At 32.5% G+C, this 25,170-nt stretch overlaps 1 protein-coding gene across 3 annotated transcripts in view; it reads left to right on the top strand.

Annotated features, from left to right (window-relative positions):
- LOC148623054 (uncharacterized) overlaps window positions 1–21,133 on the top strand; it is a 28,588-nt gene extending 7,455 nt beyond the window's left edge. Inside the window, exons 5-26 of one of the 3 annotated variants that reach the window (XM_088573544.1) lie at window positions 963–1,147; window positions 2,757–2,791; window positions 3,620–3,701; window positions 4,740–4,807; window positions 5,624–5,772; window positions 6,638–7,389; window positions 9,323–9,382; window positions 10,292–10,489; window positions 10,940–11,058; window positions 11,538–11,651; window positions 11,921–12,019; window positions 12,280–12,428; window positions 13,075–13,212; window positions 13,651–13,780; window positions 14,055–14,250; window positions 15,196–15,386; window positions 17,568–17,697; window positions 18,244–18,461; window positions 18,762–18,891; window positions 19,144–19,335; window positions 20,494–20,615; window positions 20,750–21,133. In XM_088573544.1, the coding sequence (XP_088429670.1) occupies window positions 963–1,147; window positions 2,757–2,791; window positions 3,620–3,701; window positions 4,740–4,807; window positions 5,624–5,772; window positions 6,638–7,389; window positions 9,323–9,382; window positions 10,292–10,489; window positions 10,940–11,058; window positions 11,538–11,651; window positions 11,921–12,019; window positions 12,280–12,428; window positions 13,075–13,212; window positions 13,651–13,780; window positions 14,055–14,250; window positions 15,196–15,386; window positions 17,568–17,697; window positions 18,244–18,461; window positions 18,762–18,891; window positions 19,144–19,335; window positions 20,494–20,615; window positions 20,750–20,974 (3,682 nt within the window). In that variant the 3' untranslated portion in view covers window positions 20,975–21,133. Of the gene's footprint in view, window positions 1–962; window positions 1,148–2,756; window positions 2,792–3,583; window positions 3,702–4,739; window positions 4,808–5,623; window positions 5,773–6,637; window positions 7,390–9,322; window positions 9,383–10,291; window positions 10,490–10,939; window positions 11,059–11,537; window positions 11,652–11,920; window positions 12,020–12,279; window positions 12,429–13,074; window positions 13,213–13,650; window positions 13,781–14,054; window positions 14,251–15,195; window positions 15,387–17,567; window positions 17,698–18,243; window positions 18,462–18,761; window positions 18,892–19,143; window positions 19,336–20,493; window positions 20,616–20,749 lie in introns of all 3 variants that reach the window. The other 2 variants (XM_088573543.1, XM_088573546.1) reach the window with 2 other exon arrangements.
- The last annotated feature ends 4,037 nt before the right edge of the window (window positions 21,134–25,170 follow it).

The following is a 25,170-nucleotide window of genomic DNA, read 5'->3' as shown; positions in this document are numbered from 1 at the left end:
CACATTTTGTACTTTGCTGAAATGGTTTGACTCACATGTTGACTTTTTCCATTAATATTGTAAATATACGAAAAGCTTGAAATGCCTTAATTCATGGATATATACTAGTTGGGCTGCATATTTGATAGTGGGAGCATATTTCCAATTATTTAGGAAATTATAAAAGCTAAATTTATACTAATTTTATCTCCATTTTTTACTACACTTTCACTAAGGAATACTAAAACAGTTACCAAAAATCCATGATTTTATGTAAATGTCCCACCAAAGTTCACTTAACTCGATAATGGATCCAGGACCCCATATTTTGATTTTATGTTCTGACGTATCATTTGGTAAAAAATGACCATATAAAGGTTAGTGATGCAGAAAGAAAGTTGATTCAAGTAACATGTTCCATTTACCAGCACTTATTTTGGAATGTTGTTTTTCTTCCTCAGAAGAGTATTGCATTAAACATTTTGTTTAATTTCCTTAAAACTTGTGATACAAAATCCTGTGATGCTGATATCTGAACATACAGACATTATTTTTCTTATAGATTTTTGTTGCAGTATTTAGATGATAACAGTACACTGGTTCACACAACCTTACACTTTCCCATGGTTCTAAGCCACATTGAAATATTGGTTTTATGTCAAATCAGTGCACTGTTACTGCCTATACCAACATTCTTTTACATGGAAATCGGGTGTTTTAATGTGCAATGAAGCCTTAAAATTCTTGAATGGATCATTAAAGAATTCAGAATGGTCAGAGCAAGGATTACAGTAACAATTGTTCAAAGACATTTTGTTACTGTTACTGTTAATTGGTTGGTATTCTCAGATTAGGTATTTTTCACAGTACTGTAGAGAGAAACAAGAACTTTGTGTTGGGGTTTGATAGTCCTAATTATAACCTTTTATTGTTATATTTTGACAATGTAAATATCTTATAATTGTTCTTTTATGACATTGTAGATCTCCTGTAAAGATAGCCCCTGTAGTACCCTGCACAGGAACCAAAAGAAAAGATATTTCACCCTTGTTGTTTCCAAATGATGATAGACGACATCAGGACAACCATGTTCATGATGACACTGTGGCCAGTATGTTTGGTGTCTCTGATGATGAGGAAGATGATCTTACCAATTTTGAAATGCAAGGTTTGTATGTTCAGATGTCAGCATCATAAGACAGTGTATCTCAAGTTTTAAGGACTTAAAACAAAATTATATGTTCTAATGTGATACTATTCTGCTTAAAATTGAAAAGATTTAAAAGCCTCATGATATAAAAAACTGTTTCGGTTTTTTAGCTGTCTGCCTTTGTTTTTAACAATTTTCAAATATTCTCACCTCTTAGTCTACTGGACCAATTGAATCCAAACTTGGTATGAATTTTCCTTAGAGTATCCTGCCCATCACTGATGGGGATATTTTTGATACATTGATAAACATAGCCGCTGTTACTAAAATATACCCTAGAGATCAAACAGCAGTTTTTTTTGTTTTTTTTTTTAAATATCTCTGACACCAATTGGTTCAGGCAAATTCTGATGCAATTGATATGTTTAGCATTTATCTATTGCAAAATTGTAGGCAAAATTCTTTTGAACCATGTTCTTTTTCTTTTGCTATTTTCATGTTTACAAACATAGCTGCAATTCCTGAAAAAGACCAATGGGTCAAACAGCAGTTTTTAGCTCACCTAACCCATGGTTGTAGTCCGCTAACAATTTTCCCAAAATCTCTGAAACTGCTGATTGGAATTATAAGAAACTTTGCACAGATGTTCTTTAGTTTATCTTGGCTAAAAGTTGTGTTTAGAAAAAAAACATGGCAGCCATAGCTAAAATAGAACAGAGGTTGGACCTTATGTTTTGACTTTCATCTTTAAAACCATAACAGATAGAAGAAATTTGAGACATCTTAGGCTCTTTGGCTGGACGAGACCTATGATTACTGAAAATTTATGATAATTGAATAACCAGATTTGGAGTTATTGCCCTTTTTATGCAAATTTTATCTATTTTGCAGTTTGGGTTACTTATTTGAAAGTATAGCAGTTAGCTTTACCGTCTAAGGTCTACAAACATTTTATTGGGTTGAAGTTGTCATACAACTCTTTATTAGAGTCATTGGTCTTGAAAGGAAAAAAAAAGTCAATGTTTTTGCAGTTTTTAGTTTTTATTTTGAAGGATCTTTTGAAAGATTATTATAAATAGGAGGATACTCATCCAGTGGATGACTATTGTTTTGTGGATTTATCTTTTGACTAGCTGGACCCAGATTTCAATTTTTCTTAATGTGTGTGATTCAGGCTCTTTAGAGACTATAGTTCTTAATTTTTTTTAAAGGAAAACAAAAGGGCTAACATAGTTGTAAAATTACACACTTGTCATTAGATGTTCAAGACTGTTTCAAAGGTCTATGCATGGTTAGACAACATCATCAACAGTTGTCATTGAGTATAACAACTATTAAATGGTATGTGATCTATCAAAATGAATCACTGAAAACTTTTCCTGAGCATTATTTAAAACCCTTCCAGTTAAAGTACTTGAAAGTGTATACATGTATTTCAATTGAGGATGGTTGGCTTTGAATGTGTGACTACTTGTATTAGGATGAGGTTCAACACAAATAGCTTGGTCCCTCTAAAGCAAAGCCTTAAATCATTTTTTCTATACTCAAGTCTAAAATATCTTAATAAAGAAGAAGTTTCCCAATTAAAATGCTGTCAGTAATTTTCGGCTTTCTTTCTTCTTTACAGCATCACCAAGAGGCACAAGACAGTCTCCAGCACAGGTACCATTTGTCTTTATATCAGCCTTACACTTTATTTTTATTTTAAGATAAGCAAGGGTTGTTTTTACCAAAAAGTTGTGGAACTGGAAATCATGATAAACATGTCAAAAATGTAGTTCAGTATATGAATTTTGCTGTCCATCTGGCATCATGTCTGTTAAGTAGTTCATCTCTATCTCACTTTGGTTTCTAATCAAATATATAAACAACTGTTTGACTAAGTCTTTGGTAACCATAAAATACAGTGTTGATTGCTGTGAATTTTGCATTTACTGAACTGGAGGTTTCTATGTTTTGGTAAGGTTAGCGCCATCATCTAATCTACATTAATAAGGATTATCATAAAGGGACTTTTTGATGCAGTGTTTCTGCACTTAGATTCCAGGTTATTTTACCCTATGCAAGCTAATTTTATTGGTATATTGTAATCACCCTTTCCTGTCTGTCCATACATCTGCTGGACTGTTTGTCCACAATAGATTTTGATGTAATTTTGTGGGTAGGTTAAATATTATATGTAGATTTACTTTAAGAAAAATTATTCTCTGATGTTTAAAATTTGACATAATCCAACTAAATGGTCTACAAGTTTAAAATGTTTCTGCTTATTTGATAATGATTTAAAGGCTTCATATAATAGTTGTACATAAATGAAGATGTTTAATATGAAGTCCACTTGAAGCTGGGAGCTTTCTCTCTGGGAATCTGTAAATATTAAACTCTGTTTAATTTTATCTTCTGGTCACACCATTTTGAAGCTTGATTTGCAATATTTATTTCTTGTTATTTCAGAAATTAGCTGAGAAAGAATCTGACTGTATTTTACAGAATCCAAAGAGAAGAAGAACATTACCCGTTATTGAAAGTGATGATGAACAACAAAGCAAACACCCACCCACTGGAAATACAGGTTTTATACTTTTTGCTAATTATAAAAGAGAAGCAGTCATTCCCTGTGTGTTGTTTTAATTATTTGAAATGTGCACTCTAGAAACATGCTTTTACATTTGGTAGGGCTCCGCCTTAGGCGTGTCGCCCTATAGTGATCAGTTATACCGTCCGTCCGTAACAAATTCATGTCCGCTCTATATCAAGAGAACCGTTATGATTTCATACTTTATACTTAACATGTATATTAACCAACACAAGAGGGTGTGTCATAATGTATGTACAACTTCCTAGGTCATAGGTCAAGGTCAAAAACTTTGGTTTCAGTTGACAACCCCTTGTCCTGTGGTAAAGATCGTGTCAGCTCTATATCTTGAGAACCGTTATGATTTTAAAGTTTATATTTGCATGTATATTAACCAACACCAGAGGGTGTGTCATAATATATGTACAGCTTCCTAGGTCATAGGTCAAAGTCAAAAACTTTGGTTTCAGTTGACAACCCCTTGTCCTGTGGTAAAGATTGTGTCCGCTCTATATCTTGAGAACCGTTATGATTTCAAAGTTTATACTTGACATGTATATTAACCAGCATCAAAGGGTATGTCAAAATAACTTCAAATAATGCTTCATCTCAGGTTATTGACAGTGGGGCCCACAGAGATGGCTCCCATCTCAATGATATCTAGTTCCTGTTGCCTGTGAAGTTATGGTGGGTATGATTACCCATCCATTAGTGTTTTGTCACTATGTTGTGGCCTGGATACAGCTCTCAGTTTTCTAGTTCTTTAACCTCACACTTTGTTCGTCATAAAATTATGCTTTGTCAAATGCTGAATGACAATCCAAACTTCAGAGATGTATCAAACTAGACTTACCCCAACTGTTCAGGTTCTAACTTAACAAGCCTCCAAGTGGCATTTCATTTTTAGAATATTTTAAAAATTATTTACAATATCTTTTTAATTGATGTCTGTATGTTTTTCACATTAGCTGTCAGTAATTAGATAAAACATTCTTTTCTAGAATTATGTTATATTGATTTACATTTTATTCACAGAGTTATGTCCCCCTGGAATAGAGAAAGTAGAAGATATTACAAAGCATCCACTTCTGACCAAACAGTCTGTAAGTATCATTTTGTTACATGTTGATTTGATCTACTCAGGTTTTAATAAAAAAATTCCTGAGGACTTGATTGAAGACACAGTGACACTAAATGATAAAAGCAATTTCAAAATAAAAAATTGATATTATTCTCAAATATTGATAAATTTGAAAAATATTTTATATGAATCTTTACCTGTTGAACTTTTCCATTTTTCAGTAGTATGCTGTCATGGTGACATAATTTTAATGGTGTAACAATTTCACTCCATCATGATCCAATACATATCAGATATGGCTGATTCTTGGCTGATTGTAATTGTCATGTTTACAGATGAGTCATGTTTGTGTTATTTCATTACATTTCAGTGAACTATTAAAAAATAATGACATATTGTCACATCCATAGGTAATGAATAGCTTCTATTCACTAAACTTTAATCAAATCAAAAGTACTTTACTCTGTGGATTAAACTTTCAGTTTGAGAAACAAAATTTCTAGCTGTGAATACTCCATTCTTGACTTCCAGTTAAGCTACATGTAATTGATGAATCAGATCGATCAGAATTGCAAAAATGATTTTTGTATCGATTTTGAAATTTGTGTTTTTGTAACTCTGTTTTTTATATTTTGACTGTATGATTACTAGGTTGGGGAGCTTGAGGGTATCCTTTAGTTTTTCTAGTTCCATCTGTGATTATTTCAGTCTGTAATAAATAATTCAACTATACATGGTGACTTTCTATTATATAATACCCATAAAAATGTGTTTTTGTACTGGTGCAGAGCTTAATTCTGCCTTGAAGCATTCATAGAGATTTAATGTTTCCTTGTAGCATTCTCCTGAAGAGAAGATAGAAATGGTGACTGTACTGTTAAAAGTATTGGATGAAATATGCAGTATAATAGGTAAAGTGAGCACCAATGATTTGATGTCTGTGGTATGGCAGGATTATTCTAGGCTTCAGACGTTAATGGCTCTAAGGTATGTACTTGAGTTAGGGCCCCTTATCACTAATGTGGATGTCTTATGAATTAACTTTATTGTCTGTCCATCTGTAATACCAGCTGTACGCCTAAATAATTTTTGTAAGTGCAGAAAATCAAAATCAATGCAGAGTGCTGAGCTGAAATTGTATAAGATGTGCATATTGCCTTATAGTCAAACTTTGGTAATACAATTTTTTTGTAAAAACTTTTTTAATGAAACAACAGAGGATTTTGAAATTAAGGCTTAAGGAGCACTAAATCTAAGAAACTACAAAATTGTTATACTTACTACACTAGTTGCTGTATAAAGACTAGCATTTTAAATTTTTGTCAAATATGGACGAATATTATTGTAAGACCTTCATATTTTTTTGTGGCAAATCATAAAATCAGAGTTTTTGGGACAAAATCTCACAAACTAGACAAGATAATGAAATTTATCGTATACTTCAGTTTAACTTCCAAAATAAAGGTAAAATAGTTTATAACAGTATAAAGATATGCATTGGTTCAAATGGGTATTAAAATGGCATTTTTTAAACACTCATTTAGAACAGGGCTCTTTCTGGTTTTAATAGTAATTATTCTAGTTATCAATTTTCAGTCTTGAATAAATAGTGAAAACATTGTTTTGAAGTCATGGTAATACCTATACTTCAGTTAAAGTTAACTCCCTTATTAATCATAGTTGAATTTTTGCTTGGGGTTTCTATAATAAGGATTCATTATCTCTATGTACATGGATGATATAAAAGTGCTTAACCAGTGGAAAGACCACAGTTCCATAAATGGTTTACTGAGTAATATACTTTACAGTTCACTAGAAAAAAATGAACATAACATTTCCTTTTGCTCAACAGGAAAAGAATTACTGATCAGTCATCAGTAGAAGAATCATGTACATTGGTCAAACATGGAGGAGTTCAGCAAGACATTCAACAAAAAAAGAAAACCAGCCCAACTTGTAACTTGAAGAAGTCATATAGTCCTTCAGCCTTTTCTAGGAACAATGGTTCTGTTACATCTACTCCAACATCTGTCAATACATTATCTACAGCAGACCAGTCTAGTAGAATCTCAGATATTTTACCATCTACACCAGACATGCCTGCATCCAGGCCTATCCAGTCTAAACGTGTATCTATTATTAATTCTTCAGCCATTACTTCACCTTTTACTTGTGGTGAAAGTTTCTTTGAAGGAGATGCTCCAATGACTCAGTCACATGTTAGTTATATTTCATCAGTCAACAGGAAATCTCCTGGGACAGACTTTACTTCTACATCAGAATATATACCTAAGGGAAGTGGTTTGTCTAGTCCTGTGTTCAATTTCAATAAAAATGCTGCCACCATTTTGCACTATGATACCTCCGATTACAATGAAGCAGTTCAGCATTCTCAGAATGAAGACAATTTTGAATTTGGATACAAGATATCTGACGATGTCCCTCCTATGAAAGGAAGTAAACCAGTTGTGAGAGATGGATATAAGGTGAACACAGATAACTTTTCTGATGATGACATGTTTGCTGTTGATGATTTTGATGATGAATTCACTGAGGAAATGGACCTCCCTACCATAACTACTCCCAGTAGACAAAGAAAGCCTGGTATGAATACCCAAATTAGATTTTTTTATTTCTTAATAATACTGGTACATTTGCATTATTTTATACATAAATTCTGAAGTTTAATTCAATAAATTGCAGTAAAACAACTTAATAATTATATTACAATGAGTTATAAACATAAAACTTCAGGGAATAGAGTTGGTCTTCCCTTGATTTTATGGCCATTCATGTGCATGATGAACCCTTATATAGTTAAAATGACAAGTTACAAAGAGTGATTTAAAACTTTTACCAAACTTTGATTAAAATACATATCTCCTTAATGATTGCCCCGTTGACTACCTAAGGCATCAGGTAATGGTCATTCAATCAAGGGAAGGCTAATTCCTTAACTATTTCACATACTCACATAATACAGGGTTATTGCATGCATATAGAGATAAATAGACTGTTAAGTTGAATGTTATGTGAGGCATAAAACTTTTACTTTACAAAAACTTATGCAAGTACATGTATGTCTCATAGATTGGAATACCCTTTATTACACCCCACACAACTGGAGGGTATATTGTTTTCCGGAATTTTTTTGAAACACTTGCAGAAATTTACGAGATTTTGGTATATATGTTCACAAGTTACAGGTCAAGTGTAACTTTCGTTCTGCTCCGAAGATTTTTACTGAAATTACGGGCCTTGAACTAAGAGAAATAACAGGTTTCTGGACTTTTTTTCTAAATGCTTGCAGATATTGACTAGTTTTTAAGATATAAATTCACCATGATAAGTTACAGGACAAGTTTGTGTTTGGTTCCGCTCTGATGAATTTTACTGAAATTATGTGCCTTGAACTTGGCTAAATTCACAGAAATAACCGTTTTTCAGACTTTTTTTCGAAACGCTTGCAGATTATGACATGATTTTTGGTATATTAGTTCACCATGATAAGTTACAGGTCATGTGTGCATTTTGTTCGGTTTTGATGATATTTACTTTGGATTAATTAAAACTCAAAGAAATCACAGTCTGTAGTTTGAAACTACCATTCTGAGTAACAGAACGTAGTTAGAAGATAAAGAAAAAAATCTTTTTCAATAATCTTTTTTGAATTTTATTTAGTTTCAATCTTTTCTAATGCCAGAAAAAACACTCTAATTCATTTTTTATCAGGGTCCTTCTACATGTATTTCTCTTATGAACCAATTTACTTGAATATCCAACTTGTGGACGTGTGGGGTGTATGAGCGCCCTCACGAAGGCAGGGTTCTCAATGAGCTTTAAAGTAGGTGGCATATTTGAGGGCCTTCATTTACCAAAAGATACCTAATTTTTTTTTTTTTTGGAGCAACAAAATAGCCGGCGCCAATGTCAAAGTAGACGGCAAAATCGTTTTTGTTGATTTTGAGGTTTAGATAATCAGTGATATCTTTTTATTTAATCTCGAAGCCTTTATGAAGTCATAACTGCAGAAGTGCAGTAAATGAATTTATTTATTGTAACATTTACTTTTCTTACTTTTGTTGGAAATAATATGAATGAGAACTAGTACATCTCACTTTTGAATTACTTTTTCTTTCAGTTTCATTCTTTCTATATTTATCAATATTAATATCCATCTGGAAGATCAGTTTGGGAATGATTGACACCAACCATCTTGTATTTTCAATACAGTAATACAAACTTTTCTGTGCAAGATGAAGAAGGGAATATTTATCACTGTATAATGAAAGCTTCTATTTGATAAGTAACTGCTTTGTTGTACTTGCTAGGATTCCCTATCACCAGTCCAAGTGAATATCTGAGTTATTTATTATGCTCCACTTTTCTTATGACAAGTTGAAAAATTAATTTTCCTGAAAGATTTGTTTTGTTACAGAAGCAGATGCTTATTTGAAATTTGTGGAACCCTACTATTTAAAGAAAAAACAGTGTGTTATGTGAGCTGTGACTGTGCTAATGTTTAACCCTTTTTTAGGTTTGTTAGGAGACACATTAAATAGAAACTCCCCAAATGCATCAACTTCCAGTGTAAACAGTATGTACTGACAATAATAGTTTCACTTATCCTACTTTATGTGTGTATTAACTTAATTAATACAACACATGTATTAACACAACACATGTATTAACCTAATTAACACAATGCATGTATTAACCTAATTAATACAGCATGTATTAACCTAATTAATACATCATGTGTTAACCTAATTAATACAGCATGTATTAACCTAATTAACACAATGCATGTATTTAATTAATACAACATGTGTGTTATCCTAATTAACACAACACATGTATTAACCTAATTAAAACAACATGTGTATTAACCTAATTAACACAACATGTGTATTTACCTAATTAATATTCTATGTAGGGATCACGACAAGTGCCTACTTATACAATAATAATAATATGATATGAAAAGTCACTATGCCAGTACTCAGAATGATGTTTTTTTCACATTGTGTTTTGTAATATAAAAAATTAACACAATATCTTAAGATTTTTTGACTCAAAATGTAGGATTTATTACAATTTTCTAGTGGACTGCATTTGTCTTTCAAGAATTCTGCTACTTCAGAATATTTCACCAGGCATTGCATGCATAAGTGTGTAAAATGTCTTCTTTTGAAGCAAAGATTTACTCATGTAGTTGTATATTTTAAACAAAAAGAAACAAATAATCTGTTTGATAATGTACTGAATATTGACTAGTTTGATGGCTACAGTCAGAAGTTGTGCCTTTGCAAATATTATTAGGTTGAATTTATTATGTAAACATATTATCTAGCACATGAACATGATAACTTGTTAGTGATGTCTTTTGTAATCAGGTAATCATATTGAGCTATGAAGATATCCAAGCAAAACTATATATCAATAGATTTTGAAGTATTTGAATTCTGTTAAATATTATGAATAAAAAATCATTATAATATTACAGCATCCATTGTACAGAAAAGTGCTCAAAAGAAGAGAGATGATGAGAATAAGATCTTTGATTCCTTTGAATTCCCTCACTGTAAGGAGATGATGAAAGTATTCACGACTGTCTTTGGTCTCAGAGAATTCCGACATAATCAGCTAGCTGCCATCAATGCTGCTTTACTTGGAAATGATTGCTTCATACTTATGCCTACAGGTAATGGTCCAAAATTATCTACAATTCTATTGTTTTGACATACTTTGAAAATTTCTGATTTATTTGTTATCGTATTCAAAATTTATGAATCTGGTATTATAAATAATCTTAAAAACTTCTTTATCAATCTAAACATAGAAAATGTTTAGTTATTATGATAATGATATGTTATGCTATAAAAAGACCAATTTGACCTGATTAATATACTGATGTTTGGTCCAGTTTTTACTGTGAAAGTACTATTATTTGTGGGGTACCAATTTTCGTGGTTTTCGTGGGTAGGCCAAATAACGAAATTTGGTTTCCAACGAAAAGGAGAATCCCCTCTATGTGAACATTAAAAACCTCAAAACCACGAATTCAAGAATCCACGAACTTGTGTTTCTTCCCTAATCCACAAAAATTGGTATCCATGTAAGTACTTTCACAGTATATGAAATTGATTTTTAGGTGGAGGTAAAAGTTTGTGTTACCAGCTGCCTGCATTAGTAAATGGTGGAGTATCTGTTATCATATCACCCCTTAAAGCATTGATACAAGACCAAGTCACAAGACTCAATTCTATGGAGGTTTGTATCAGAACTATTGATATAAATATGTAATTTGGAAAAAAAATTAGAAAAGAATTTTCTATTGTGAGATTTTTTCACACTTTTTTACCCCTTTTCTTTTTTCGGTTTGGTGAATTATTTAGAAACACAAGTATACTTGTTAAATAACCTAAGTACAATACCAACTTATTTCCTCAGTTTAAGATGTCAATCCAGTTTAGCAGCTATCTAATATCACAACTAATACTCTTAAAGATATATTTATAGATTAATGCTTGGATCTTTTAATATTACCTTTGTTATAAACCTGAGATTGTGATATACCCCCAGAGGGACGATAACAAGGGCAATATTAAAAGGACCACATATTAACCGATTTATCACATATTTTAAAGTCCTTCTCACAATATTCACAAAAATTTGTTTGCAGTATTTGTGCAAAAAACTTTTTAATTAACACTTGTACATTGAATAATATATGGGTTTGATATTTACAGATACCTGCTGCACAGTTGACATCTGACATAGATGAACAACAGACAGCCTTTATATACAAGAAACTTCACTGTAGACAGCCTGGAATTACTTTACTCTATGTTACTCCAGAAAAGGTATTTAAATCTTAAACATAAAAGTTTTGAAATAAATTTTAAAAACTTTTGTAAACCTTTAGATACTTGAATTACCTGCTAGGCTGTTATGTTTTCAATATTTTTTATTACAGTACGTTATTAAAAAAAAGACATTTTCAGATTGATCATTATTTGTCTAAACATTTCTAGATTGGTCAGTAATTGTCTAAACATTTTTAGATTGATCAATATTTGTCGAAATATTTTTAGATTGATCAGTATTTGTCTACCATAAAACTTATTTCTAGATATCAGCTAGTGGAAAGTTAATAAGTTGTTTCCAGAATCTCCACCAGAGGGGACAGTTAGCTAGATTTGTTATAGATGAAGCTCATTGTGTTAGTCAGGTATGGAGTGTACGATAATACAATTAGGTTGTATAGATGTAAAAATTCAGCTTTCTATAAACAGTTTTATTTTTAAAGATTTACTGGGTACCTATCAGAAGTAAACAATACACAGCAACTTCTGCTTAAGACTGTTTGTACACATGTTGTAAGTTCTCATTTGTTGAATCTTGTAGCATGTAAGCATTGATTTTAAATATATGATTGCCAAAACATGTGAGAAGCCAAGCATAACCTTCATGAATGAATTGATATTTTAGTGGGGACATGATTTCCGTCCTGATTATAAGAAACTGAATGTATTGAAACATAAGTACCCAGGTGTACCAGTAATGGCATTGACAGCTACAGCAACACCCAGAGTTAGGAAAGATATTATACATCAACTCGCAATGAAAAATCCTAAGTGGTACGTTTATATACATGTATTTATATGTTTTCTTTGTTTTTTTTTTTTTTATGTTTCTTTGATGGTTGGAGACATATTCCTTCCTGAACATGTTTATTTCTCATACAATTTTTTATGCCCCACAGCTAAAATTTCAGAGGCGTGTTGTTTTCTCCTGTCATTTGTCCTACAAGTTTTCACTCATAATACTTGCACCAGCTTATAAAATGTTTATATATTACATCCATAATGGGAAGCTTCCTTCAGTTTTTTTTAAATATTTCTTTGCAAAAGTTTTTTGGGTTATGGAAATTTATTCATAACATAAAAAGGGTGGTGTTTTCCAGTTTTTGCAAATAATTGGAGAAGTGATAAAAACTATCCTCAGCAGCTCAGTGAAAAGCGGTTTATGTATTGTGTTGCCTAGGTCTTTAATGTGACATCATAATTGTTTTCCAGACACTGAGATGTCTCTAGGATACTTCTCAGTGTTTTGGCTAAACAATTGTGAAGTGCAGGGGCATCACTGTCTAGTTTTTATTAATTCTCAATAATGTAGACCAAATCTCTAGGTATCGTAAGGAATACTGATGATATTGTGATACAGCTTTCAGTGTCATTTGAATAATTATATTAGCCTTTAAAGTTATTGTTGTTGTTATTTAAGGTTTGTACAGAGTTTTAACAGACCTAATCTGAAGTTTTCTGTGGAGACGAAGAAACCTTCTACTTTAACTGCTGATATCATCAAAATCATTAAAGAGAGGTTTCCTGGAAAATGTGGTATTGTCTATTGTCTTTCAAGGTATCTGTAAGGAATATTTATACATGTATATGCATATTTATTATTTTTTCTGGTACTTTGCTTTGATTAGAGTTTGTGGCCTGTACTTTTTGATAGATACATGTATGTCTAATAAAATTTTCCAGCCTTTAACTTTTTGTCATTCAGTATAGGCTTTTGATTTTAAGGTAGAGCAAAAAATGGTTGGGCCCACAGAAATAGATTCTGTCTCAGTGTTGTAACATTGTTTGTAGAAAATGAATATAGATTTAAAATAATCAATTTACAGCTTAGCAAACACTCCACATTATAAGTCCTTCTGGTAGGAAATCATGCAAGCGTGTCTAAACTTTTTTCATTGTAAATCCATTGTAATGAATAGAATTTGACAATTTAGGAAAAGAAGTTTTATGATAAGTAGTAACAATAAATGAGGTTTTGTTTCAATGTTATTATAAGGAATGAATGTGATACTGTTGCTGGTAATTTGAGTAAAGCTGGAATACAGGCTGTATCATACCATGCAGGACTAAGTGATGGAGAACGTATCTCTGTGCAGGAACAATGGCTCAATGGATATAGGTGTAAGGTAAGCAAGTATGACGTAGGATAGAAATTGAGGTATTTAAGTACCAAGTCTTCAGGTACAGTATTGATCAAAGTTGAGCATGAAACTCAAGTAGAATCAAACAGGGTCTAAAAATAACAGAATTATTAATGTCAAACAAAGTTAAGAAAACTTACATGAGAAATTAGAAAAAAGTTTTTGAGGATTTTAATACTCTATCTGCTTTGAAAAGATAACTGATATGTATTAGTTATCAAATTGTATTGATTGGTTAAAAAAAATGATACATTTGTAGGTAATTTGTGCTACCATAGCATTTGGTATGGGTATTGATAAAGCAGATGTACGGTTTGTAATCCATTATTCACTGCCTAAGTCAGTTGAGGGGTATTACCAAGAGGCAGGACGAGCTGGCAGGGATGGACTTCTAGCTCACTGCATGCTGTTCTACAACTATCAAGATGTTAAAAGACTCAGAAGAATTATTGACAGTAAGTTTTATTTAAGTGTTAATTAAGGATAATGGGGCCCAGGGGAAGAAGTTGTGTACAATATCTTATGATCAATATAAATCCCTTAATGTTTTGTAAAATCAAGTGTAGGTTTGTAACTGTACATCAAATTCTAAAAAGATTTTTAAGAAAATTTGAATTGTAAAAAATTAATTGTATGTAAAGATGCTTAGTTTTGGACATACATGTTATATGCGTGTTCTAAAGAATTCAATAAAAAGCCATACCAATGCACAAATTTCATTCTTTGTAATGAGTTAATGTACCCCCTGCAAACAAAGATTTGGGATATATACATATGCTTATTCTTCTGTTTTGTCTGTCCATATAAGCACTCTCTTAAATTGCTGATAGTATCTTGATGATAATTGATATCTTGTAAGTCTAACTCCTCCTGAACTGTTGAACAGATTTAGATGAGAGTTGGGTATTATATGAGGGCATGCATTGAGGAAAATAATCAAACTTCAGGGTATTGATTTGTTCACAGTAGTTCAGCACTACTCTTAAACCACTGTTTTGTTTCTGATTGAACTTTATAGGAAGGTTAGGCATCATATAATAATGTGCCTTAGGGATGGTGCCTGCAAAGATGTTAATCAAACTTTATGTTTTTCATATGTCAACAGTTTGTAAATCAACCTAAACAGCTCAATGAATTTTGATGAAATTTTAGATGCATAATGAAAGATATCTATTATTGGATGATTAACGTATTGATTGATTTGCTCACTGCTAATTGATACATCTCCTAAACAATGGTTTTTCGTGATACTCTATAGGAAGGTTTAGATGCAGATATACATCAAGAAAGTTGATGTTTTGAAGTTAAAACATCTAATATGTTATAAGATGATTAGATGGTGTTATTTTTGTATTTCTATTTTATTTAATGAAAGTTATTTTAGTGTATGTCTATTTCAGTGGATAAAAGTCCAGGAAGTTGGGATTCCAAGAAAGTTCACATCGATAACTTGTTCAGGATGGTTCAGTATTGTGAGAATGTAGCAGACTGCCGTAGAGCTCAACTTCTTCATTACTTTGGAGAACATGATTTTGATACAGAAACTTGTAATGTGTTTAGAGGCTCTATCTGTGATAACTGTGTTTCCAAGGTTAGATTTATTTAATTGATCTTTGGGAAAATTTGTGATTTGTTAGCTCCATATGAAATGGTAACAATCTGTGAATGGACTTGATTTCTTGAAGCACAAATTACCCCTGAGCTGTAATAATTGTAACAGTATCTAAACTTTCACATTAATCTGTAAATTTTAAAGTGTGATTTATTTAAATATAAATACAGCCACCTTAATATTTACTAAATATAGATTTAAAGTGAAACTAATTAAAATCAAGGTTTGAACAATTCAAATGTCAATGATCAAATTTAAACAAACTAAAGTACACAGAAATAAAACTGAGGATCTCATACTCCAATGAAACTATGGATCAAGTACACAGTTGAGAAATAAAACTGAGGATCTCATCCTCCAATGAAACTATGGATCAAGTACACCTGTTAGATACAAGTGCTGGGCTGGGAAAATATTTTCATAGCATTTTTTTTTTTACTAAGAATAGAACATAGGTCAGACAGTAGTTTTTCACACATATCTCCAAAACTGTTAGGTTTAGCTAAATTCTGACATAGTAAAAGTGTTCATTATGGTTAAATCTAAATGTGGTCAAATTTTTGTTTTAATCCATTAAGTCATGTTTGATTTATTGCCCTTTTTAATGTTTTTTGCTGTTATATTTCTTTCAAAAATCTTCTCCTCAGACGCTACTTGACCAATTAGAACCAAACTTGGTATGAATGTTCTTTTAATTGCTGAAATGATCCTTATTTTAAGGCCTACAAAAATCTCCGGGGATAAAAGATTTATTGTAAGAGTTATTACCCTTGAAAAGGGAAAAATTATGTTGTTTTTTTTTTTTTACAATGTTCAGCCAATATCTTGAGAACTATGACAGAAAGAAACTTTCAGTTAGTAAAATGATCCTTATGATAAGTCCTACCAAAGTCTTCTTTAGTTAAAATTGTTGGACAACTTGTTAAATTTATTGCCCTTTAAAGGCAAAATTTAACCTGATGAGAGATTCAGGCTCCTGGGAGCCTCATGTTGATGTTATTTCTTTTTAAAAATTTTCTTTTCTGACACTACTTGACCAATTGGAACCAAAATTGGTATGAATATTCCTTGGGGTATCCTTCATAGAACTGAGATGGGGATTTTTGATCCTTCATAAAATATGGCTGCCGTTACTGAAAATATTACATAGGGGTCAGATAGTAGTTTTTCGCATATACCTCCAAAACAGTTAGGTTTAGCCAAATTCTGACTTAGTAAAAGTGTTCAGCATGATGAGTTCTATCTGGTCAAATTTTCATTTTAATTTGTTAAGCCATATTGGAGTTAATGCCTGTTTTGGATGTTTTTTAGCTGTTCTTAATGTTATTTCTTTCAAAAATCTTCTCTGAAACTACTTGACCAGTTGGAACCAAACTTGGTATGAATGTTCCTTGGGGTATCCTGCATAGAACTGATGTGGGGATTTTTGATCTGTGGAGAAACATGGGAGTTGTTACTAAAAATAGAACATAGGGGTCAGACAGTAGTTTTTTCACATATTGTAACTCTAAAACTGTTAGATTTAGCAGAATTCCTTCAATTGCTGAAATGATCCATATTAAAACAAAAGTCTCCAGGGTTCAAAGTTGTCAGACAACTCCTTGTATGAGTTATTGCCCTCGAAAGATGAAAAATTAAGTTTTTTAATGGTTTTTTTTTCACAGTTTTCAGTCATTATCTTGAAAACTATAATAGATAGAAAGAAACTTTCGATTGCTGAAATGATCCTGATGATAAGTCCTACCAAAGTCTTCTTCAGTGAAAATGATGTTTTTTTTTCATACCATGTTTCACCCACTGCTTGATCCTTAAACAGACTGACACTTAATATGGAATGACAGATTTTTTGTGTGAGAAAAAGAGATTGTGTAATGTAAACAAACAAACTGGAAGTTGAATGTTACTAAAAGAAAAGTTATCAAACCATCAATACATATTCAAGTATGTTTGTATTGAATTTTAAATGGTGTGCAAGGTTTTTCTTGTGTGCAACTAGAAAGGCTGAGTAGTTCCAATTCGAATAAATGATCCAAAGAAGAAACAACAGTTAGATGTGTTATTATGTTCTCATTTTAAATTGATATAACACATTGCTCAAACAGACTTTCAGTATGTGTAAAAATTCATTAAAACTATGAATCATTTTACATTAATCTGCAGGGTGCTTTCACTATCAGAGATGTTACAGAGGATGTGAAGGAAATAATTAAAGCTGTGAAATCTCTTACAATGGGAGGCAATAGTAGATCCAACAACTACACCCTCTTACATTTTGTTGAAATATTCAGAGGTACTCTTAAGTTTTTAAGATATAAAAATGTATAGTATTTACAATGAATTTCATCATTGTGTGGTGGAAATAAAAATATAAATAGAAAGAAGAAGTTGTCACTGAAGATTTAGGGTGTTTAAAGTTTAACACTATGACTTTTAATATGACTGGATATAATTTGGGATTGTATTTTGTGTTTGTAGGCACTTGGTATTCATGTTAAAATTTGAGTATTAGTTGATCTTTATAAAATTTTATAACAAGGTTCCAAACTTTAAAAGGAAGGTAGGTATTGATTTTAGGGGTTATGGCTCCAACCATTTTAGAATTAGGGGCCTACAACAAGCATTTCATGGAATTTAACTACAGTCGAACCTCATTAAGTTGAAGTCGAATGGACCATGCAAAAATGTTCAAGTTATCCGAGGTTTCCATTCATCCGAGGTAAAATTGTATTGGAGTAAGGGGAGTTCTGCTGGACTTTGTAATTAGTTGCGATTTCATCAAGAACAAAAGTCTGATATATGTTATGAAATTTGTTCAAGTATGTATTAATACTTGAAGGTGCTAAGACATCCAGGATCTGTGATGCAGGACATGACAAGATTAGTTTACACGGACGTGGTAAAAGTTATAGTAGAGGTGATGCTGAACGTTTACTGAGAAAGTTAGTGATAGAGTCTATACTGGCTGAAGATTTACAGATCACTGCTGCTGATACTGCAGCTTGTTATGTCAGACTTGGGCGAAGAGCAAATGATGTTATGTACAACAAACTTAAGGTGGGTTCTTTACCTCATTCATGTAAATATAATGTTGTATACATGTAGTTATTAAATACTGATAAAATTATACCTCCTATACACAATGAACTATGAACACCTTGGAAGCTATAATGGCTAGTTGTAGTTCTATGGTATGAATAATGGTAGTTAGCATTTCCTGTCAAACTTTACATGTATAACATAGCTTGTGATTCAACTTTCTAGTTCACTGAATATTTATATGTATTTGTCAGCTCCATTGATTTCTCCTTTGATGTCAACCATTGGTTTGTCTGACACAATTTCTGTTATATACAGATTGAGTTACCAATACAAGGAAGTGGTAGAAGAATGGAAGTAGCCAAGATAGGCAAGGAACCAGTCAGTGAGAAACAGAATCTGATTGATAAATGTTACGATGAACTTACAGATAAGGCCAAAGAAATTGGTAAGTCAACATTTTAAAGGGGGTGTTATTTAGTACTTGTTTTTATCCATGTCATTGTTTTGATAATCTTTGTCATAAAATGAAGTAAAAAAAAGCAGGTTGTCACAGGACCAAACTATTTAGGTTTCAGACGTAGATTTTGGATACTGTAAATTAAATTAGTTTTATTTCTCAATTTTCTTTTAATAAATATTATGCATGTAAAACTTTTATCTGTTGTACCAACTGCAGTTAACATATTTCTTTTTACAGCTGCTGAGTTCAATGTTCGTAACTTTGTTACAATTTTCCCTGTGGCTTGTCTGAGACAGATGGCAGAGATAACTCCCAGTACTGTTGATCAGATGGTCAAGGAGATAGACAACATGCCAAGGGCAAAGGTCACCAAGTACAAAGCAGATAGATTCTTGGATATTACCAGGAATTATAAATTTATGATTGAGAGTATGTTTTTTTTTAGAATTATCTTATATACTTATTCAGTGAAGTCTCATATTATAACATAAAAATATAGCCTTTTAGTGGTTACAGTTTTGTTTTATACCCCCACATTTGTTGATCACCTTGTCAGTCTGTCATTTGGTCTGTTTGTCTGCCCATTTTTCGGCTCCCAATGGATGGATTGATATCAACTTTGATGTGTGTCTTTATATAGATAGGGCATATGTTATAAACAATTTTAGTTGATATTAACTTCTGTTTTGTGGAATTTTGCCATTTTTCACCATATGGAATGATAGACCAAATTTTCATCACAAAAATCTCAGCTCCCAAGTAATGGTGGATTTCAGATATGGTGTTTGGCTTTATATAGACCATTTGTCATAAACAACTTTTGTTGCTCTCTGATATCAACTTAGTGTACTAGTGAGGGTATACACAGGTGCAACTTCTTGTTGCAATCCAGTCACAATGTTTCTAATTTATAAGAACAAAAAATAATACTGTATTGCAGGTTTGAAATTTGACAATTTTGAACCAAAAAACGTATAGGAAAAGGTATATGAAAAATTTTGGCATTTCTAATTTTGGCAGATAACACTGAGTACTTAAGCCCAGAGTAAATACTTTGCATAATTTATTTTGGTGCTTTTAGACAGACCATTAAATGTGCCAAAATTAGCACCCCACAAAAATTACCTGTTATACAGTACTGTCTGAATTTACAGTACATGTATGTGCATTCTATAATTGCCTTGTTCTAATATATTCTGCCAATTGATCAGTGTTGGAAGAAAAAGACAATACCTCCAGTGAATTTTTAGTTCTCTGATATAGATTGGTTGAAATTTATTGTGATGTGTTAGTATCCCAGAGATGCACAAGGTTTCAGACTTAATCAACAACATAGTCATAGTTAATCTGCTACACTGTTATCCCCTATGGTTTCTGGGGGATAGGGGTTCGACCTTGTGACCTTTCCTCATAGATTTTCTAGTTATGTTTGGCATTAGTCTCAAGATAATAATGCTCTTCACATACAAATGCTGGAGTGAAATGCTATAGAGACTGCTTATGAGGATATCAAATGTAACATATCCTTTGTTTTTTTTCCATTATATAAATAAATTTAGGTATATTTTGTGTATGATTATATTACAGATATTGAGGAGAATACATACTCAAGCAGAACTGAGGAGGAGTTACCTCCAGAATGGGCTTCTCCATACTTTGTAGATGAATCAGCTGGGCATGCATCAAAGAAAAAGGGTGGTTTTAAAAAGGTAAAACTTTCTGTATAGACTTGATGCCTTTTATGTAATTCAAATAATACTGAACATATATCTTTGAACTTTAGATTTACATCTGTTTGCTACCGTTCATCATTTCCAATGTTAATGTATCAAATTACTTCTAGGGAAAGTTTAGTAAGAAGAAAGGAGCTGGAGGAGGAACAACCAAAGGTAAAACTTCTGGATTCAAAGGAGGCTTTGGTCAATACCAATACAAGGGCAGTGCCAAGAATAAAAAGGGAACAGCTGCAATTCAAGGTGGAACTAGTGCCATACCTGGCATGATGCCTGTCCCAAAGACAAATAGAGCTTTTCTTGGTGGTGGGGCATTCAGTTTTAAACAGACATAATTTCCTTGATATATTACCGAAAAGAGATATCTCAGGGAATATTAGTTTCAGAATTAGCCTTATAGTGTTGGCTGATTTGACTTGTATAATAGTAGACCTTATATGATGTATGTTGTCATAAGTACTAGTCTGGTTAACAAGATAAAATGTGTATACTGATTTCATTTTTGAGACTCGCCGATAGTACTAAATTGAAGTTCCTACCTTTTTTTCTGAACCATCTTTTGAAAAGATATTTACACTGATCCAAATCAATTAGGGGGTTCACATTAGCAAAATATGAACAAAGTCGTTTATGATTATGGGGACACAGGGGTACCCTTCTCATATCTGACATTCTGTTACTCCTTCTACACCATTGAAAGAACTTTTTTAGACTTTAACTGAACATTTATTACATATTTCCATAGTGCACCTCCTATTTTAGATTTTGATCCAAATAAAGGTGCATGTTATCAGAGTGGGGGTTTCAACTTGGTGAGCATTGCTCAGTTGTTCTAGTTTTTCACGAAGGTTTTGATAATGCTGAAATGTCAAACAAGCTGATGAGAGTGGTATATTGGTATATGACACTTATCTGTCAAAATGATAGCATTAAAATTGTTTTTATGCAACTTTCATTAATTTCTTACAAAATTAGGAGGTTTGCAGGTAGTTTTCCATCTGGACAAATGGGCTTCATGCTTCAATTAACTAAATATATTGTCAAAAGTTGTCTTAAGCAATTAGCTTCTGTTGTTTTAATATTTAAGTTGTTGAAGCATGTGGCAAAAGGCAAAAATTTCTGGCAAGAAAAAATGTAATGAAATCAAGTACTTTTCTCAAATTTGGCAGAATTAACATTTTTGCTTCATTTTGCACCATGGTTTCCATGTAATGTGTGGATGAACTGAAAAAATAGTTTGTTGGCAGAGTGAGCTTACACTGATTTGACTAAAAGTTGTTTTCAGGGCCAAATTGGATGTAACCTAACATAAACCCTTTGGTTCTTTACAAGTGAGATGTTCATTTTAAATACCCCAACATATTGCAAATTTTTCTTAAGTGTTGTCACACATCTCAGTGAGTTCTTTAAGTTGTTGAGAGAGGCAAGTCAAGTCAATTGAAGGTTAGAAAGTTATGGTCATTGATTACGGTTTACAAGTGTTTTTTTTTTACACAATACATGTAAATTTATTGAAATTGCTTTTTATACCCTCTGTGTGGTATATAGTGGTCAAAGTGTCTGTTCCTCATGTATCTATTGATTTTTTTTGTACAAAAATCTATCATTCAAATCAGTCTTCTCAAAATCTTCTCTCTTCATATAGATATATTTATATATATATATTGAATTAACTTATCACATATTTTGTTACTGTAAATATCAGATGTAATTAAATTGTTCCAAATGAATATAATTTTATGCCAATGGTACAACGTACCTACATTCTAGCCATGTGTTACACACAGAAACCAAAAGATGAATAATTTAAACATGTTACAATATATTTGTTGTCAAGTTTCAATGGTGCTTTTTATGGTTGTAATTGCAAAAAGAACTCAGTAAGCCAACAGAGCAACACAGTAACTTATCTTTTAGAGATCATTGATTAGTCTAATTTAAGTGTAGAGAAGTTAACCTTTGTTACACCTAACCTATGTCCCCACTGCTTATGAGATTTGAAGTTGCATGTGTCCTGAAACTCCAAAATTTGTTACAACAAAATGGTAATGTGCACATCTACATTAACAATATATTTTACAAAATGTAGAAAGAAATCACCAAGCAGTATTAAAGGAAATGTATCCCTACTTAAGAGTTTCTACGGTTGAAAAATAGCTAAATCCCATAACTCATACCAAAAAAATGCTGTATTTAATATATGCATAACAAATATGGAAGAAATCTAGGAGTTGTGATCACAATGTATTTTTTCTATAAGAAACATAAAAAATAGTCCTATAACTCCATAAAAATGGCAGTACAGCATGCCCAATCTACATTTCTTACCTACAAATCTCATTGTAGGAACAGATTCAGGGGAGTTCATAGAGATATTAAAAGTCATATGATTACTATTACCATGTCTCTCACTTCACCAGAAGAGACATAAATTGGACAAAGAAAGTTTCTCCAATCAGGTAGAACTAAAATCAGATAGAAAGATCCAGCTGAATTTGTGTCTAGTACAGAAATTAAGTTAAAAATAAATTTTATCATATTTCAAAATTTTGTTAGGAGACACCATTGTCACACCAAAGGTTGATCCTCATTAAATTTCTAAAAACCCTTTTTGAAAAGCAGAAATGTTGGCCAAATAAAAGCCATTCCGACCTTTGTTAATCAAAAACCAGCCATTCCACCCTTCTTCTTTAATCAAATACAAGCCATTCCACCCTTCTTCTTTAATCAAATACGAGCCAATTCCACCCTCCTTCTTTAATCAAATACGAGCCAATTCCACCCTCCTTCTTTAATAAAATATGAGCCATTCCACCCTCCTTCTTTAATCAAATATGAGCCAATTCCAGGTTTCTTCTTTAATCAAATACGAGCCAATTCCAGCCTTTAATCAAATACGAGCCAATTCCACCCTCCTTCTTTAATCAAATACGAGCCAATTCCAGCCTTCTTTAATCAAATACGAGCCAATTCCACCCTCCTTCTTTAATCAAATATGAGCCAATTCCAGCCTTCTTCTTTAATCAAATGAGCCAATTCCACCCTTCTGCTTAAATCAAATACGAGCCAATGAGCCATTCCACCCTTCTGCTTTAATCAAATATGAGCCATTCCACCCTCCTTCTTTCATCAAATACAAGCCAATTCCAGCCTTCTTTAATCAAATGAGCAATTACACCCTTCTGCTTTAATCAAATATGAGCCATTCCACCCTTCTGCTTTAATCAAATACGAGTCATTCCACCCTTCTTTAATCAAATATGAACCATTCCACCCTTATTCTTTTATCATATACGAGCCATTTCACCCTTCTTCTTTAATCAAATAGGAGCCAATTCCACCCTTCTTCTTTAATCAAATGAGCCAATTCCACCTTTCTGCTTTAATCAAATACAAGCCAATGAGCCATTCCACCCTTCTGCTTTAATCAAATATGAGCCATTCCACCCTCCTTCTTTAATCAAATATGAGCTAATTCCACCCTCCTTCTTTAATCAAATACGAGCCAATTCCAGCCTTCTTTAATCAAATACGAGCCAATTCCACCCTCCTTCTTTAATCAAATATGAGCCAATTCCAGCCTTCTTCTTTAATCAAATGAGCCAATTCCACCCTTCTGCTTAAATCAAATACGAGCCAATGAGCCATTCCACCCTTCTGCTTTAATCAAATATGAGCCATTCCACCCTCCTTCTTTCATCAAATACAAGCCAATTCCAGCCTTCTTTAATCAAATGAGCCAATTACACCCTTCTGCTTTAATCAAATATGAGCCATTCCACCCTTCTGCTTTAATCAAATACGAGTCATTCCACCCTTCTTTAATCAAATATGAACCATTCCACCCTTATTCTTTTATCATATACGAGCCATTTCACCCTTCTTCTTTAATCAAATAGGAGCCAATTCCACCCTTCTTCTTTAATCAAATGAGCCAATTCCACCTTTCTGCTTTAATCAAATACGAGCCAATGAGCCATTCCACCCTTCTGCTTTAATCAAATATGAGCCATTCCACCCTCCTTCTTTAATCAAATATGAGCCAATTCCACCCTCCTTCTTTAATCAAATACGAGCCAATTCCAGCCTTCTTTAATCAAATGAGCCAATTCCACCCTTCTGCTTTAATCAAATATGAGCTATTCCACCCTTCTGCTTTAATCAAATATAAGCCATTCCACCCTCCTTCTTTAATCAAATACGAGCCAATTCCACCTTTCTGCTTTAATCAAATATGAGCTATTCCACCCTTCTTCTTTAATCAAATACGAGTCAATTCCACCCTTCTGCTTTAATCAAATACGAGCCAATGAGCCATTCCACCCTTCTTCTTTAATCAAATACGAGCCAATTCCACCTTTCTGCTTTAATCAAATATGAGCTATTCCACCCTTCTTCTTCAATCAAATACGAGCCAATTCCACCCTCCTGCTTTAATCAAATATGAGTCATTCCACCCTTCTGCTTTAATTAAATACAAGACATTCTCCCCTTTGTTATTAAAAATGAATTGTTTGAAGTTTTCTTATGC

Source organism: Perna viridis, chromosome 3 (genome assembly GCF_037379345.1).
Source record: "Perna viridis isolate PV_CMFRI_1.1 ecotype Kerala chromosome 3, ASM3737934v1, whole genome shotgun sequence".
NCBI lineage: Eukaryota > Metazoa > Mollusca > Bivalvia > Mytilida > Mytilidae > Perna > Perna viridis.
Note: the sequence above shows the minus strand (reverse complement) of the source record. Positions and strands in the feature narration are given on the sequence as shown.